Source organism: Nyctereutes procyonoides, unplaced genomic scaffold, assembly GCF_905146905.1.
Source record: "Nyctereutes procyonoides isolate TBG_1078 unplaced genomic scaffold, NYPRO_anot_genome, whole genome shotgun sequence".
Classification (NCBI taxonomy): domain Eukaryota; kingdom Metazoa; phylum Chordata; class Mammalia; order Carnivora; family Canidae; genus Nyctereutes; species Nyctereutes procyonoides.
In genome coordinates, this window is record NW_026575049.1 from 68,966,147 (window position 1) to 68,983,060 (window position 16,914).

Consider the following 16,914-nt stretch of genomic DNA (forward strand, 5'->3'; position numbering starts at 1 on the left):
ATAATAGAATATATAAGCTGTGAGAGAGGGCGAGAGAGTCTTGGTCTCTGGGGCTTGCTCATCCAGAACGTCTCAGCGGCAATAAAATGACTTAAATTTCATCTTACAAAATAAAACCTGCCCGCGGTCCGCCAGTTTTGTCTGGGCAGGAAGCGGAGCTCGGCCCAGCTGCTGGGGATGCTTGTGCGTTCCACCCCGAGCTCTGGAATGTGACACCTCCCAGCGCCAGCTGCGCCCCCAGACGGGAAGGCCTGGAGCTGAGGGGCCGAAGCCGGGGGCACAGGGGCCCCCCCCACCCCCCCACCCAGGACCTCCAGAGGAGACGAGTCTCTTTGTCTCCGCACGCGTCCCGCTCACCAGGTCGGCCTCTCCGGTGCTGGGAGCCAGCAGGCGGCCGCGTGGTTGTGCTCAGAGACCAGGGTGGCCCCAGACGAAGGGTCGCTGTCCCCGAGGGCCTCCCCACAGTGCCTCAGATGGTCACCTGGAGAGGGAGCCAGGAGGAGGGGGAAGAGGAGGAGGAGGAAGGAGAGGGGAGGAGGGGGTGGGGCTCGCCAGTCCTGCAGCGGCCTGTGGCATCGTCCCTCACCAGCCAGATCCAGGGAAGTCGCATCACCAGCTTTTGAGAAGCTTGAACGGGTCGCCAGCTATTTTCTGGTCGAATCTCTGGCCACGTGTGGCTAAGGGCCCCTCGACGCGCAGCTTAACGCTGCTGATTCGCTGGTTCGCGGGCCGCGGCCCAGAGCAGCCTGGCCTGGCGCCGTGAGCGCCGCACACCTTGGGGAGCCCGTATTGATGCTCGGGGTCCGCAGAGCCTGGCGGGGAGCCCTCGGCTAGGGGGCTGCGCCGTCGTCAGACCCCATCGAGACGGTCGCGAGGGCCCGTCCTGGGAGCCGTGAGAGCAGGGGGTGTCGGAGGGCCGCTGCGGTGAAGCCTAGGATGCCTCATCTGTGCGTCTCCAGGAGCGAGACGCCCCCCAAGTGTGGACCTCACTGGTCCTTCCTTATTGTCGGGTAACGACAGGCCGAGCGTGGCGGTGAATGCGCTGGAAACTCAAGCCCGGGATGGAAGCAGTTTCCCGCGTCCCCGTGGGCCTGGGGCCTGTGCAGGGAGGACCTGGGGCAGCAGCAGGGGCGGCAGGGGCAGCCCACGGGAGGAGCATGGCCGAGCCCACCCGCCGTGGGATTTAGGAGGCTTCACACTCTTCCCTAAAGGACCCGGTGATCGTCGCCCCCACGACTGGGAGAGGCACCACCCCACGCGCCTTGCGGCTCCAGTCACACAGCCCAGGGCATCCCCCCCCCCCCCGCCGCCGCCCACCGCCTCCTGATGAATATTTTTCTAATCAAAGAGCCATTTTGGTTGTTTTAGGCTTTGTTTTCACTTTCTAAGCAAAACAAGAATTTAACTCGTGTCGAGGGTTAGGCTGCCGGGATGAGAGCAATGGTGGGAATCGGTCTTTGGCGGCCCATCCACTGCCTTGCTCGGCCTCTGAACTCTTTCCAGCGCTCCCAGTACCTGCGCAGGGGCGGCCCTGCGTACGCCGCCGACACACACGCAGCGGGCTCACGGGGCCGTCTTCACGCGAGTGGTCAGTCCCACGGCACGCGGGTGATCGAAGCTCCAATCCAGGACGGTTGGGGGGTGGCTGCCCTGTGGGCTCATCCCTCGCTGACTTTGCTCTGAAATACAGCGTCACCCGTGTGACCCCTTGATCCACACTGGGCCACGGGCCGAGGCTTCCCTCGGAGCAGGTGCAGCCGTTAAAAATATGGTTTAATCTCTCATGCGGACGCTTCAGGCCTAGTCTTTAAAGGGCAGATATTTCTCTCTCTCTCTCTTTTCTTTTTTTAAGATTTTATTTATCTATTCATGAGAAACACCAAGAGAGAGGCAGAGACACAGGCCAAGGGAGGGAGAAGCAGGCTCCACGCAGGGAGCCCGACGCGGGACTCGATCCCAGGACCCCGGGGTCACGCCCTGCGCCAAAGGCAGATGCTCAACCACTGAGCCCCCCCGGGCATCCCTAGAAATAATATAATTAAATTCCTAAGGTAGTTGATGAGAGTCCCAGGGGCTGCCAAGGGAAAGTACACTAGCGCGTAGAGCAGCCCCCGGCTCGCAGCGAGCGCTCCGTATAGGTGAGTCGTGCTAATGACTATCATCCTCCTCCTCGTTCCACCAGAATGTGAGTTCCTTCAGAGAGACCATCTGTGCTGTTCACCACCTGACAGGTGCGGGGTGCAGGGGTTCGCTGTTGAATCACACGCAGCCCCTGCACGTGGGTCCCGCTTGTGCAACCTTCCCGGCCCCCCGCGAGCACCTGGTTCTGTCCAACCGTGCCCCTCCTCCCCGCTCCATCCTGGGTGAAGCAGACCCACCTGGCTGGGGGAGAGCCGGCCACAGGTGCGGCCACAGGTGCGTCTCGGTGCTGCCGGGGTTCCCCCCCAGGGCACAAGCCTCCTCTCCCCTTGCCACGGTGGGAGGTGGACGGGAAGGGCGGCGCTTGGCCCCATAGCTTCCGTGCCATCTGCCCACCGGCACCTTAGGGCGCTCCTTTGTCCCCCTGACTGTGCAGCGGGGCAGCTGAGACTTCCGGTCTCCTTTTGGGGGTGCAGAGCCTGAAGGGTTAGGAGTCACCCTCGACCGCCCGGGAGGCTGGGAAGTCCGCTCGATGTGCCGCAGCGCTCACGTCCACGCCCTGGGCCCCGCGGCTCCCGCCCCACCCGCCCTGCACCTGCCTCGAGGCCGCACCCTCCGGGGGACAGTCGGCCTTCCCAAGCCCCCGCCCGTTGGACCAGGATACTTAGCTCCTGGCTCTTCAGTCCAAGACATTCCAGGGACTCAGAGCTGCCTTTAAACAGCTTCCAGTAGCCCCGCTGAGCCCCGGGAGTGGGAGGGAGTCCTGTCCCGAGGGTGCCACTGACCTGCTGCGCTCACCCTCAACAGGCCACCCAGCCTCAGGCCTCGTCACGGGCTGGGGGCTGGGGGCAGCTCCGAGCCCCTCATCGTGCAGCCCACGGTCCCCCCTGGAGACAGACACGGGCCAAGAAGATCATGGGTGTAACTTCGAGGGCGTCACGCGCTCCCGTCCCCTTGGAGCCCCTCCGTACACCCGTGGGTCCACCGGGCCTGGGTAAGGGCCTCTGGGACAGGAGAGCTCAGACGCCAAAGTAGGGGGGCCCAGGGATGGATTTTTAAAGAACAACTTCAGCAGTTTATCTTCTTACTACTGATTGTTAAGAGAAGAAGAAAGAAAGAAAGAAAGAAAGAAAGAAAGAAAGAAAGAAAGAAAGAAAGAAAGAAAGAAAGAAAGAAAGAAAGGGAAAAGAGATTTTTTTTTTAAGATTTTAAAAAATTTATTGATTCCTGAGACACACAAGAGAGGCAGAGACCCAGGCAGAGGGAGAAGCAGGCTCCCTGCAGGGAGCCCAATGCAGGACTCGATCCCGGGACCCGGGGTCACGCCCTGACCCCAAGACAGACAGACGCTCCACCGCTGAGCCACCCGGGCGCCCAAGACCGATTTTTTTTCTTTTAAGAAAATTACATAAACCCAGTACCTGCAAAACCACTATAAATATTTTAGTGCAGCCCCCTCGGTCCTTCCCTCTCACTCCTGACCTTTACCAGAAGCCCAGTCACTATCAGGAACGCTTTCGCGTGTCGTCTCAATATCGCTGGACAGCAGCATCCACACGGTGGCCAGTGGCTCGGTAGCTGCACCAGCAGCCACTCCCTCACTGAAAAGGACATGGAGGTGCCAACGTGCTGACTGCCGGGGGTGGGAGGGCTCCAGGTGGGGCTCCCGGCTGTCCTCAGAACAGTACGTGACGGTCGCGCCCGTGACAGTTTGCTCCGCGCCCTGCCCGCCCCCCCCACACCCCCTAAAACTCCTTCCCTTTCTGCTGCCAGCGGCCGGGTTGGGCGGGGGGAGACGTCAGTGTGTCCCCTTGGGCTGGCAGCCCTGCCATCCCGACCCGACGGGGACCTCGGTTTGCTAGAGGTTAGCAGCCCTCGCGGGCCTGGGCAAGCGCGCGAACTTTCAGGACCAGGCTGGGCACGTTCGAAAGGGGCAACGCTCAGCCCGTGGCCCGAGCCTGGTAGCGCTGGATGACTCAGCTGCCTCCGCCCTGGCCTCTGGGGTCTGTGTCGGCCCCCCCGCCCTGAATCCGTGTCCCCACCCCGTGCTGTGCACTGGCTCTGGGCCTCGCCCGTGGATGGGCTCCGGGGCGGGGGGCCGAGCATGTGTGGGGTGAGTCCAGGGCAGCGGGGCTGAGGGCAGGTGCAGAGGGGGAGGATGTCACCAGGCCACTGCCATGGCGTGGCCCCGGGAGCCGGGCCTTCTGCAGAGAGCTGGCCGCGGGGAGCGTGTGGCCCGCAGGGCAGGCCAGGGCCCGGGTGGCTGCAGCGCACAGGCCGGCCCGCTGCTGACCGTCCTCTCTCTCGGCCCCACAGTCGGACGGCTCCATCCTGGCAATCGCCCTGCTGATCCTGTTCCTGCTGCTGGCCCTGGCTCTCCTCTGGTGGTTCTGGCCCCTGTGCTGCACCGTGGTAAGTGCCCCGAGCCCAAGGTGACACAAGGCCTGCAGGCCCGGGAGTCAGAGACGGTGACCAGAACCTCTTTGAAGGGGTCTAGGGGCAGATGCTCCTACAAGGGAGACCAAGGTGGCGTAGGCTCGCGTGGCTCGGTGGGCGGCCAGTCGCTGGGGGTGGTCCGGGCGGGGGTGAGACGGTCAGTGGGCACAGCGTCCCCGTGGCCGCGGGGCTGCAGCGCTGAGGATGCTGTGAACCGTGTGTCAGACGTGCCCACATCACGCGTGCAGAGTTGCACCAGCCGATGGGCTTCCACGGCCACTCTGGCCTTGGCAGCCGGTCCGCCCACCTGAGACAGGGCCTCCTCCAGCCCCTTATTTCTCGTAATAGTAAGTGCCCCCCTGCTTCGCTCGCGGTAGCTGACGTCCGCAGGCTGCGTGCCCTGCAGGCCCTGCCCGGGTCTACGCACTCGGGCTTCAGGGCCCGGAAAACCCGCCCCGTCCCCGTCACAGTCACCCGTCAGGAGCCACCGCGGGGCCGTGGCCGGCGTCCCCCCTACCCCCCTCCGCCGACAGCCTCGGGCCGGGTCGCCCGCTGTCACCTGCTGCACTCCAGCAAAATGTGGCCGCTCATCTGCTCAGGCCCCAGGCCCCCGAACAGGGGAAGTCCAAACAGTCATATCCAAATAAAGGGGAGAAACCCCAACGCCCCGCTTTCCGAGCCTGCTTCCCCCGCAGACTCGGAGCGCGGCGAAGCCCTCCGGCCTCTCCACCGACCGGGGTGTGCAGGGGACACGGTCCGGCGGGTCACACGCGCGTGCAGGAGCCGGACAGGCGCCGGCCTCGGGTGGCAGGTGCAGGCCGCGGGGCTCCGCGCTCCTTCCCACTGTTGGTGGCGGGTTCGGGGCGGTGCGCAGGGAAGGGAGGGCCGCGGAGGGCAGGGGATGGGAGGGGAGGGGAGGGGAGGGCCGGGGCGGCCACCGCGCTTTCCGGGCCGAGTCCAACACAAGCACGTTCCCCAGCCTGAAATTCTGATGGGAAGAAACAAAAAATTCAACGACTGTTTGCAGGGGGCTCCAAAGTAGGGGCAGCGGGCAGTGACCTCGCAGTGGCACCCGGTCCCCCACCTGGTACCCTGCCTGGTCCCCCCACCCGGTCCCCCACGTTGCCCAGAGCAGGTGCCCACGGCTGGGGCCGGCCCTGCTGAGGGCTCCGGGCACCATAGGCAACCCCTCGGCAGCGTGCAACAAGGAGAACCAGGCGCTGACCTGATGGCAGAGGCGAGGCCGGAGGAGTCAGCAGCAGCCCCCTCCCCGCCCCCCGCCGAGGAACGGCCCCACATGGTACCTACTGCAACAGGAGTATGGGGCCGCGTTCCGCGAGGCTGCATGGACCCTGGCGGGCGTGGGGCTGCCGTGGGGTGCTACTGAGATACGACGGACACGGGGCCTAGTGGAGGTCCGAGGTCTGCAACGACGGTCTCGGGCAGGTAAACGCGCATCCGGACGTCCGCGTGGACGCAGCACTCGGCGTTCTTAGCTGTGGCCGCCGTCAGGCCCGTTACCCCCTCTCCCCCCGACACCCCCCTCCGGCGATTACAGGTCCCGTCTGTTTCTAGGACTTTGGGGTTTTTTGGTTTTTTTAGATTCCACATGTCAGTGCATCCCACAGTACTTGTGTTGCTCCGTGTGACCTGCCCCACTCAGCGCGATGGCCTCAAGCTGTGTCCGGGGGGCTGCGCGTGGCAAGAGCCCCTTCCGTATTGCGGCTGGACACACTCCGTCCTGCGTGTGTGCCCGGTGGTCTGTGCCATGCAGCCGTCTCACCCAATCGCCCGTCGACGGACGCCCGGGCTGTTTCCATGCCTCGGCTCCTGCGAGCAGCGTCGCGGCCTGCGGAGGGGCAGGCGCCTCTCCAGGATGATGATTGTGTCTCCTTCCGAGCTCCCCCTGGGAAGCGGGCCTGCGGGGTCGCACGGGAGTTCTGTTTTCAATTTTTCCAAGGAACCTCCGGGCTCCGATTTCCATCCCCACCAGCGGTGCCCAAGTGGTCCCCTCTCGCCACGTCCTGGCCGGTGTTTGTTATCTTTTGTCTCTTGATGGTGGCCGACCGTTCTGACCGGTGGAGGGGATATTTCACTGTGGTTTTAATTTCCAGGGAGATGTCTCTGAATTGATGTCTCTCGTGGCTGGAAGCAGTGTCACCCAAGGCCAGATTGTTCTTGCAATACTCAAAATATTTTTCAATGAATTTATCCGCCACAGCCCGTGCTGCTTCGGAAGGAGGCCAGAATGTGCTAATGGGATCTGATTTCGTGAGTCCCCGAGGATTCCTTTACAAGGAAAGATCTTGGAGATTCATTTTCCTGTTTATGGTGTCTATAAAAACTGCCCTCGCCCCTATTTCTGAAAGCTGGCCAGGACTCTGCTGCTCGTTACACCCCCCAAAAAAACTACTTGTTGACCACTGGCTTTCTTGAAGAGTGACGACATCTAAGGAGACAGGATAAAGTCATGTGTTTCCTAAAGGGAGTGCACAGGAAGGACGGCAAACATCACCCCACCACCACCGCCACCACCACCGTCCCAAGATTCTGGTTCAAAGGATGCGGGAAGTTTCTCTCCCCTGCGGGCAGCATCCCTACCCACAGTTCCAGAGCCGGCCCAGGGCATCCTTGTGCAGGATGGTCCTGAGACCTTCCCCCGGCATCCACCCCCCACCCCGCCCCACGCCAAGTGTAGGAAATGCCCCATGACCTGGTACTACAGCGGCTTCGTGATGATGGGAAACAGTCAAGGAGCAGAGGGGCCTGGTGAAATGCGGAGTATGAGAGGCTTGTCTCCGCTGCAGAGTCTCCTCCGGGAACTCGATGCACAAAATATGTAACCACCTATAAGGATCCCCGCCCCAGCTGAGCAAACATTAACCCTTTAGTGGCTGCATATGGCGCAAGGGTGGGGGCCCGTCCACAAAGTCCTGGGGCACAAGGGCTATTTACTAATGATCATAGAGAGCATTTTAGAACGTAATGACCAGGAGGACCAGACCAGACATAGCGGCGACTGTCAGTCAGGCCTGCCCTCTGCCTCGGCATCCTTGCTTCCTGCCGACCCTGTCTGGAACAAGATACGAGAAGGGTGGCCGCCCCTACCCGTCCGCTGCTTCTGCCTTCCCCGAAGGAGCCCCCTCCCGTCTGGGCTCTTATCCTCCTGCTAGATGGAGCCTGGGGGGTAACTTAGTGCCCACAGAGCATGGGGTAATTAATCTCTCAGTCGTGACTGATGGAGAGAGAGAAGCAATTGGCCAGACCCTGGATCACAGCCTTTTAGTGTTTCCCAGCTTGGCCCTGGGGATCCCCAGGTAAACCTTTGACTTCTAAGACTCCTACCTGTATTCACTGGCGCAGAAACGCCCACACGAGGGAGCGCCGGGCTTGGAACTGTACCCGCTGGGCTTATTCGCATTTGCAAAAAGGCCAATATTTTACCAGAAAGCAGTAGAGTCCTCCCTCGGTTCCACAAGGGCCATTGCAGTTCCCCTTCGGTCGTGCGCTGGCCACTCCATCTACTCCTAAGTTTGGGCCAGTATTATTAAAATCTCCCAGTTGAACTCAAAAAAAGAAGAAGATAAGGAAATGAGAATGAGAAGAGGGTCATGGAACAAAACAAACAAAAAAAGGAGCCAAAACATATTAGAAGATTAAATGTTCTGAATGGCGTGGGTGTGGAGAGAAAACCGTCGTCGACAATGAGTTGGTGATGTGAGCGCCCCAGGCTATTCCAGAAAAATCTCATAAATTACATGGATGTTACGCGTCATGTTTTAGACGCGTCAGATTCCATCACAAAAGGCACTTATATCTGCCTCTTAAGTAAAATCGTAGACATGTGTCCGTGTTGTTGGGAGGTTAATAGGGCATCAGGAAGCCCATAGAAAAAGATCTTGTTTTGTTTTGCCAGATGAAAAAGTTCTGGAAATTGGCTGCGTCACAACGTGAATAAACGTTAACAATGCCGTGAACCATTCACTTAAAAATGGTTAAGATGGGGATCCCTGGGTGGCGCAGCGGTTTGGCGCCTGCCTTTGGCCCAGGGCGCGATCCTGGAGACCCAGGATCGAATCCCACATCGGGCTCCCGGTGCATAGAGCCTGCTTCTCCCTCTGCCTATGTCTCTGCGCCTCTCTCTCTCTCTCTCTCTCTCTCTGTGACTATCATAAATAAATAAAAAATTTAAAAAAATTAAAAAAAATGGTTAAGATGATAAGTTTTAGATTTAAGATGATAAAGTTTTAAGACTTTAAGATGATAAGATTTTCTAAAGAAAATCTTTAGATTAAGATTTAGATGAAAAGTTTATGCATTTTTAAAACACTCTTAGGAAGAAAACAAAAGAGATCCAGTAGCTATAAAGTTACTGTTTTCATAAAATCCAACGAATCAAACCATGCCATTTAGGTGAGATCAAGTCACTGTATTTTTGTTCAAATAAAGGCAAATATTTTTACTCCGTTTGTAGGGAGAGGGTAGTGTGCATGCATCCAGAGTTTCTCCCTCTATAGAAGCAAAATTCTGCTCTCTTTTGTTTTCAATGTCTTTGTAGGTGTCTTAGGAAGAGTTTTTAAAGCAGAGCACAAAAGATCATGTTTCATGCACTTTACTGAATTTCAAGAACAGTTCAACAAATTAAGTCCCTTCGACATCTCCAGTGACAAACTGCGAGGGACAAATACTGATCGGGAAGTCGATATGCCTTATTGAGGTAGAACTAAAGTCTTCAAAGAATGCTTTCCAGAGTTTTAGGCGTAACGTTTCCTTTGTAGGGCCGGACAGCCGAGTTTAACATCAGCAAACAGCAAATCTCGGGATTTACCGAGAGTTTGTTTAATAGAAACCCAGCTGGTGCCAGCAACCCCTTAGGCATGCATCTCGGGCCCAGACTCCTCATGCTTCCTGGATCCCTTTCTAGCCGCCACCCATTCCCATCTGGACACTCCTCACTCTGCAGCTTATGAGATTCTTTCTGACAGGCGCACAGCCTTCTGCCCTGGCCTGCCCTCCCCTCTGGAGCTCTGCACCCCACACCCCACACACCCAGTCGGTCCTCTCTCCGCCTTGCTTCGTGGCCTCCCTCGTCCCTGCCAGCCTGGCCTTGCGACTTGCCTTTAACCCACCCACCCGCAGCCCCAGGCCTGCGGGGCGAGATGAAGAGAGGCAAGCTGTCATTAACGGGGTTAATGGGGTTCCACGAGGTCTCTTCCTCTTCACTTCCGGGATGGGGTGAACCCCTTCACCTTAATTTCCTCACTTGTAAAATTTGAAAATTGGAACCATCTCGCCTCTAAAGTCCCTTCTTTATATTCTAACCTTTTGTAAGTGAATCCACTCCTCCCTTTCGAGAGTCCCTGGCCTGTGGTTCTCAAACCTGGTTGTACATTGGAACGACCTGAGGATCACGTGGTGTAAGTAATCGGGGACAGCACTCCCCAACTGTGTCCGCAGAACCGTGGTACCTACAAGACGCGAACAGGTATCCTGGAGAACAGGGGTGTTTAGACAAGAAGTTTGAAAAACACCATTAAACTTAATTGAATGGCTGTCTTCACTGTAGGACTTCTCAGAGCGTTTAATGGGATAATTTGTGTTGTGAGGGTCTGGACTTATTTTGCCCTGGAACCCTTCCGCGGCCTATCCCCATCTCCCCGCCCTTCCAAATACCTGTTGATGTACGGACACCTGGAAGGGCATGAATATTCAACCAAAGGCTGTTAGGGAAACGTAGCCAAGCAGTGGAAAGAGCGGATTCCTGAGCTCTGAGATGCGGTCTCTTTCCTGGCCCGCTCAGAGGCTGCGTCGGGGCCAACAAGTTGACGTGCTGTGAACGTCGTCAAGCCTTCCTCGTTCCCTGTGTGCCCTGCGCAGATCCCATAAGCACCGCCTGTGCCTGGAATCACCTTGCCTGGAACCTCGGCAGCCCAGACAGCCCTCCCCACAAGCCCCGGGGGATCTGAATTCATGGATTTCTTCTGTTTCACTTAATGGAGTTTTGCAGTGACCATGACATGTCCTGTGATGGAGAATATGCACAGCTGTTCTTCTAAGTGGTCATGTGAGCCACGGAGGCCTGATCAATAAGGTGTCAATGCCTGCCCTCCCTGCTCTCACTTTAGTCACTGAGGCGCTCACCCTAAGGCAAATCAGGGAGTTAAGTCTTAAGAGAAATGAGTCAGGAGGGCCAGAAACATTTGAAATTTGAATCCCAAATGCAAAAAAGAAAAAAGTTGACCTCATTTCTTTGCAAATTTCTTGTCCTACATTCTAGATCAACACCCTTGGCACTATAGCCTTTGCTAAACTACAGTGTCCAGTTCCTGGGGCCGGGCGGTACTTGGCCGGCACTAACCCACTCCTATCAGCTGCGAGGTCTCCATGACATTTATGTTGTTCCTAGAGTAGAAAGATCCACCTTTCTGCCACCAGCTAGCATTTCATACTTCCTGGATGTCTTCCATATCAAGATGCCCCTTTTCCCTTGGCTTTTGAATTTTAACGAGAAGAACAGTTATGATAAAGTTAGTCTAGAACTTAGAGCAGGAGAGCAAGCATCCCCTTCCACTTGTGATGTTAAAGCTCCTCTTAGATGGCGTTCAGAGCTCGGCTGGTATTTCTTCTTGACACAGCTCCATTCTGATGGCTTCTCCTCACACAGAACCTGTGAGGCCAGAAGGCAGCAAGATCAACCCAAAAGTCTCAGGATAAGAAGCAGCGTTTTAAATCTAAGACCCCAAAAAACGTTGGCCATCTACATACGATATTTATTGGAGCCAATCCCTCCGAGCATGCAAGAAACAACCATTTGTGAAAAAGAAATTACTCTTGATGGTGATACAGTGAAGACTAAATAGCAAAACAAAGGAGCGGAGGGGCGGGCAGGGAAAAGCTCCTAGAAGAAAAAATAATAATAAAATCTGTTTCAAATACATATCCAGGCTTATAAGAAAACAGAGGACATTTCCAGGGCCAAAATAAAGAAAGATCTGGAAATCAGATGGTTTGCTGACCCTAAAGCAGTGGCAGTCCTAGGGGCGGGAGGTTTTCTGATCTCAATAACCTAAACATTTAGTTTAATAATAGTCTTATATAGGCCCATAAAAGTGTGGGAGTTGGAATGGAGTCCTCTGCCTAAAGCTAGGAACTTGTGTGGAAGGATGGGCCGTGGGTTTGGTGTATGTGGGTGTGCCTCTAAGAATTCAAAACCATAACCTCTGTTTTAGAATTCAAATGTGGAATCTTACCTGTGGTTCCGTAAATTGCACACTAAGAAACATGGTCAGTTTGGAAGTACTTAGGAATCTGCAGAAGGAAACTCGAATCCTCTCTGGCAGGTTGAGCCCTCAACTCAGTCCTCACCGGATTCCCGTAGGTAAATGCAAACGACCCATGAGCTCACACTCCAAAATTACCAAAACCCAAGAGATATTATTACTCAGATTCCTTGAGGTTTTACAACACAGATGGAAAGCACAAAGACCAGAAATTAGATAAGGAGGTCAGGCACAGCCAGCAGTTCCTGCGTTCTCTCCAAAGCAAACAACAGTTGTTAAATAGCAGGTACATCGAAAATTCTCCAGACACCATCATTTCTCCCATAACATGTGTTCCTGAAAATATCACCGCATGATGGAATTTTGGCCTCACAAAAATAACAGGACTCATGGGGGCAATGAGTTTAGAGCAGAACATCCAAAGCCGTGCAGTCTAATAAAACGACGCACTTAAAAAAAATTGGTAATAAACTCAATGAAAGTGCCACCATGTTGAGCATCTTAAGTCCTTCGTTTAAATTAAGCTACGGTAAACCTACCACTTTGCCTTGATTTGTAAAAAACAAACACCCGCAGTTTCCCGGTGCATGTGAGTATGATGGAGCGCTGTGGCTTTGAGTTAGAGACAGGACGGAAGGAAGGACATTCCTAGGACAAAGTGTCACGACACCAGAGGTGGATGGCTGTGACTCATTGTCTTGTTATTCCTTCTGCACCAGCTTAAAATAGGAATCCAGCTTCTGTTGTGTTGCCAGGCCCTTCTTTTCATAACAAAAAGGACTATTTGTGGGACTCTAAGACCGAATGGCATGGACGTTCTCCTCTGCTGCTCATGGCATCAGAGCCTTCTTCATCCAGGGCGCATGCCTCTAATCCTCTTCGAAGCAAACATCTACCCCGTTCTCCTTTCTTTTGGTTCTTCAATGCGGCCTCTGATGAAGCTGGGTGCGGGCACCCTTGCTCCCCTTGGGCTCCTGATGCCCCACCTCCTCTCGTCGCCTCGTGAGCTTCTCCTCCATCTGCATAAGCCTCTCCTTCCCTCAGTACCTGGGCTCTTAGGACCAGGACACAGGCTCGTGCAAGCGCAGTCCTGGGGGGAAGAGCAGAGGCTCAGAGCACCTCACACACGGCATGGACGGCGGTGGACGGGAAGGAGAAAACGGATGTGGCGTGTGGGGTTTTGCATCTCCCTCCAGGTCACTGCTGCCAGCTGGGCAGCGTCTACACATTCACCCAAGGCTACTCAGCGGCACCAAGTATAAGCCCCTCACACTTTGAAAAGTTTAATGTTATGCTGTGTGACTTTTACCACACAGAAAGTTAATACACATGTATGACACTTCCATATACATCTGTATACACATACATATATATATAATATTCTCCTTTAGCTCATGAAAAATCAAATTTTGCAGTAACATGATGTCATAGTTTACTGATTTTATGCCCAGTTACCTACCACATGTGAACAAATTCACATATTACATACCTGTGTGGTCCCAAAAGAGACCGTACTTGTCACTTTCAAATTTTCAGGAAGCCTTATTAGAGATTGAGTTTGGGACACAACGCTCGGAAGGCGGATTCTTGAACTCCAGGCAACTGAATGTATTTGGAGGCTGGGGTTAGGGACTAGAATGGGATATAGATGTGGCCAGTAAAATACGGCAATTAATATAAATCCGACCTGTGACCCTAATGAGAGCCTCGTGATGCATCTAAGTGTCACACCCGCCTCTCGGCGGTTGGCGCTGGTGGTGTCATAACTAGTAAAGAAGCCTCTATATGGACGGTTGAGAGACCAGGCCTGAATCTTGCGTCACTGGCGTGCTTATTTGAAAGGCGAGGAAGTCTAGAATGTTGAGGAATGCTTCCTTTACGGTCTCCTCCGCAACAGTGCACACCCGGTGTCCCCAGAGGTGGGGACTGAGGAACACCCCGAGCCACGTGTCAGGAGACAGAAGCTGGCCAAGCACGCCCATGTCTCCTAGGGCCCGGGGTCCAGTGCGGGAGAAGGACACGCTTCGGTGAGCCAACTGCCGACGGTGCGCACCGCCGAAGCTCGGATCCGTGCCCCTGAGACCCGGGGACCCCCGTGGCTGGGACCACGGGCCCTGAGCTCTGCACACGGATGCCGGCTGCAGGGGGCAAGACAGGGCCCGGGAGCAGAACTGGGTGCTTCCTCGGGGCGGTTCCATGTCCCCAGTATGGAACATTCCAGCTCTGGCGGTCCCACGGGTCCTGACAATAAAGCAGGGGACATCCTGATGTTTAGACTGAAGCGCTTTCAAAGCCGGGTGTCCTCAACAGGAAGGTGTGACCTGAAGCAACAACACCCCCCCCCCCCCCCGCATATCTAGTCGAGGACAGCGCTGTTAGGAGGAGGCAACTCATGATTCTCGAGGTGTGGTCCCCGGGCCGGAGCCCAGATGTCATTGGAGGATTCATTAGAAATGCAAAGACCCCGCTCCAGACCTGCTAATGAGAAACTGTGCAGTGTGGCCCCGAAATCGAGGTTTTAGGAAGGCCTCCTGATGCCCCAGCCCCTCAGCGGAGTCTGACTGAGCTCGTTCAAATGAGAGGACGCGTGCCGACTTTTGTTGACAGACTAGTGTTTTTAAGCAGTTCTCTTGACCTTTGTCCGGACGGCACAGCTGGTTCTGCGTCAAGGAGGGGTCTCCTCGGCAACGAGAGGACGGCACCCTCCGTGTAGGGGGGTTGCAGGAGGTGCCTCTCGCCCGGCTCATGTGAGAAAGGATCCTGAGTCACTAAATACTGTTTACAGAGCAGGGGATCCAGGAGGCCTCCTGTTTTGTCCCACTTCTCATGCCATATGATGAGCGTCTGTCTAACATGAGCCTCTGCAGCGTGGCCTGAACCCAGCTGCTGTCACAGAGAGGAGACGGGAAGGATACGCAGGAGAAATGCAAAGTCGAGATGGCGGGACCGTGTGGGCATAGCCAGGCCTGGCATCCTCCTGCCCCTCGTGAGCACGCTGACCTGACTCACGCCTTTAAGCGGAACATCTAGTGTTCCTCTGGGCTGGGAGAAGGGAGAGGCGCCTGTGTTAAAAACTGGGTGGGCTGCATTCTGCCTCCCATTGCACCAGACGGTAGCAGAAGGTTAGCAAGGGCACACAAGTGGCAAAGGTCAAAATATACAAATAGGAGCAAAACTGGAATACTTCTGGGGGGGGAGGAACAAGCAAAATAAACTCAACAGGTGCTTTTATTTCACCTTAACATTTTATAAAATTAATCTTAAAAGAGAGCATTAATTACAGAGACCCAAACAGGTGACATTGGCTCGTAAAACCAGAGTGAAGTTCCCAGGCATTGCACGGGATCTGGGTGTACGTCATCCTCTTGCCGTGTTCATACCAGGCCAGTTCGGAGTCCACGGCGTCCTCGTTGCCACTCCCAGTGGCCAGATCGAGAGGTGTGTGTGCAGCTGTCATTCGTTTTGACTCAAGGAGAAGTTGCCAGTAAGATTCCAGTTTAATAAGATCCTATCTGATCTTTTCTTTCCTTTATCCGTATAACGGTCTATCAAATCTGGCCCTACCTCATGTCCGCCCAAACATGGCTAAAACTGGTAGGAGGAGACAGAGGCGTTTTTCCGGTTCACAGCACAATTTCAAGGAATTCTCAGATAGCAAAGAAACACAGATAGATTTCAAAAGTCCACATGCTGTCTCATTTTTTTATCTTCTCTACGTCACCAGAGATACCTCCAACCATCAACGCAGGAGGATCTCTAGGCTACTTCTCCTGAGAAACAAATGGTCACCTTCTGCCCATTCAAAATATCCAAGCTAAAGATGCTAGTAAGCGCAGGAGAGGTGCTGGCCTCTGAAGAATTTGAAAATATCCCCCAGATTGATCCCCGGCACTCCCATTCCGTTCCACCGGATTATCCTATAAATATGTTTATTGAGTGTTGTCCTTTGAGACATTGTATTATGGAGTTCTTCAGCCTTGCCATCTTCTGCTTGTCCCTCCCAACGGGGAGAAGATCTGATGCGTCCACTCACGACCACGAGGAATCTCCCAGAACCTTCTAGGAGGGGAAGTGGGCCAGGTCAGGCCTGTGCTTGGCAGCGCTCAATGCTGATTCTAGTCTGCATTCTCGTTAGGAATAAACGTTTTTGAGTCATACTAGTTGGAAACCAAAGAGTTGCTGGATTGGTCTGTTACTTAGAGCTCAAAGTGCTGCAAAGGACACTGGGTTATGTAAGATCCCACAGAGGAGAGCCTGCCTGTGTGCTGTGAGGTCAGGGGCGACTTTGAGGGCAGGTGTATATCCTGGTGATCGATCTGAGTCGATGCGTCGATGTTAACCTGGTTATGCACAGGGACGAAGTAGGGCTGGATAGAAAGCACTTAGGCTGCTCGTGTGAAGCCGCAGCGTGCATGGAAGGAGCAAGAAGGTGACCAAGAGGATGAAGCGCAGAAAGTTAAGGGGAGAGTGGATGGGGTTGAAGAGGAAAGGTGGGGGCCGCACCATGCAGGCCTTGGGGGGGTGGGTGCTGTGCATGTTTTATCCTGTGGGTCCTGGGCCGCTCTGTGCCTCAAGGCTACTGTGGTACCGCAGGCTCAAGAGCAATGCGGCCTGTTGCCCAACTGCTCTTCCAGGCATGGGCCTGGCCCTCCAGAGGGTGGAGGTGGAGACGGCCGACATGTCCCTGTGCTCAGAGCGCTCTGAGCCCATGTTACGCTCTTGGCACAGGGGTTTGGCTCACTCGCAGAAAGCCTGTCTAGCTTCATGACTTGGAATAATCATGTAATGACGTCAACCTCGCCCGTCCGGATCATTCTTTGAAATGCCTCCTGCTATCCTATGGCAAGCTGCTCCCTGTCCCGGGGGAGGACCGGTGGGGGTAGAGCTTCAAGCAATGGCAAGACTTCCTCCTTGTTCCTGCTCAAAACCCCCAGCACCCAACTAATAAGGCTGGACGAGAGGAGCCTCATCCTGGTTACCTGGACACGGTGGCGTTTTTCCAGAAGCTCGCGTGCCCTTTAACAGTGTGTCAGCATGGAACCTGGGATTACAAATTAGT

General features: G+C 55.2%; 1 protein-coding gene across 1 annotated transcript in view; it reads left to right on the plus strand.

Annotated features, from left to right (window-relative positions):
- ANTXR1 (ANTXR cell adhesion molecule 1) overlaps nt 1-16,914 on the plus strand; it is a 197,835-nt gene that overhangs the window by 118,367 nt on the left and 62,554 nt on the right. The window contains exon 13 of the mRNA XM_055328273.1: nt 4,456-4,551. Coding sequence (XP_055184248.1) covers nt 4,456-4,551 — 96 coding nt within the window. The remainder of the gene's footprint in view (nt 1-4,455; nt 4,552-16,914) is intronic.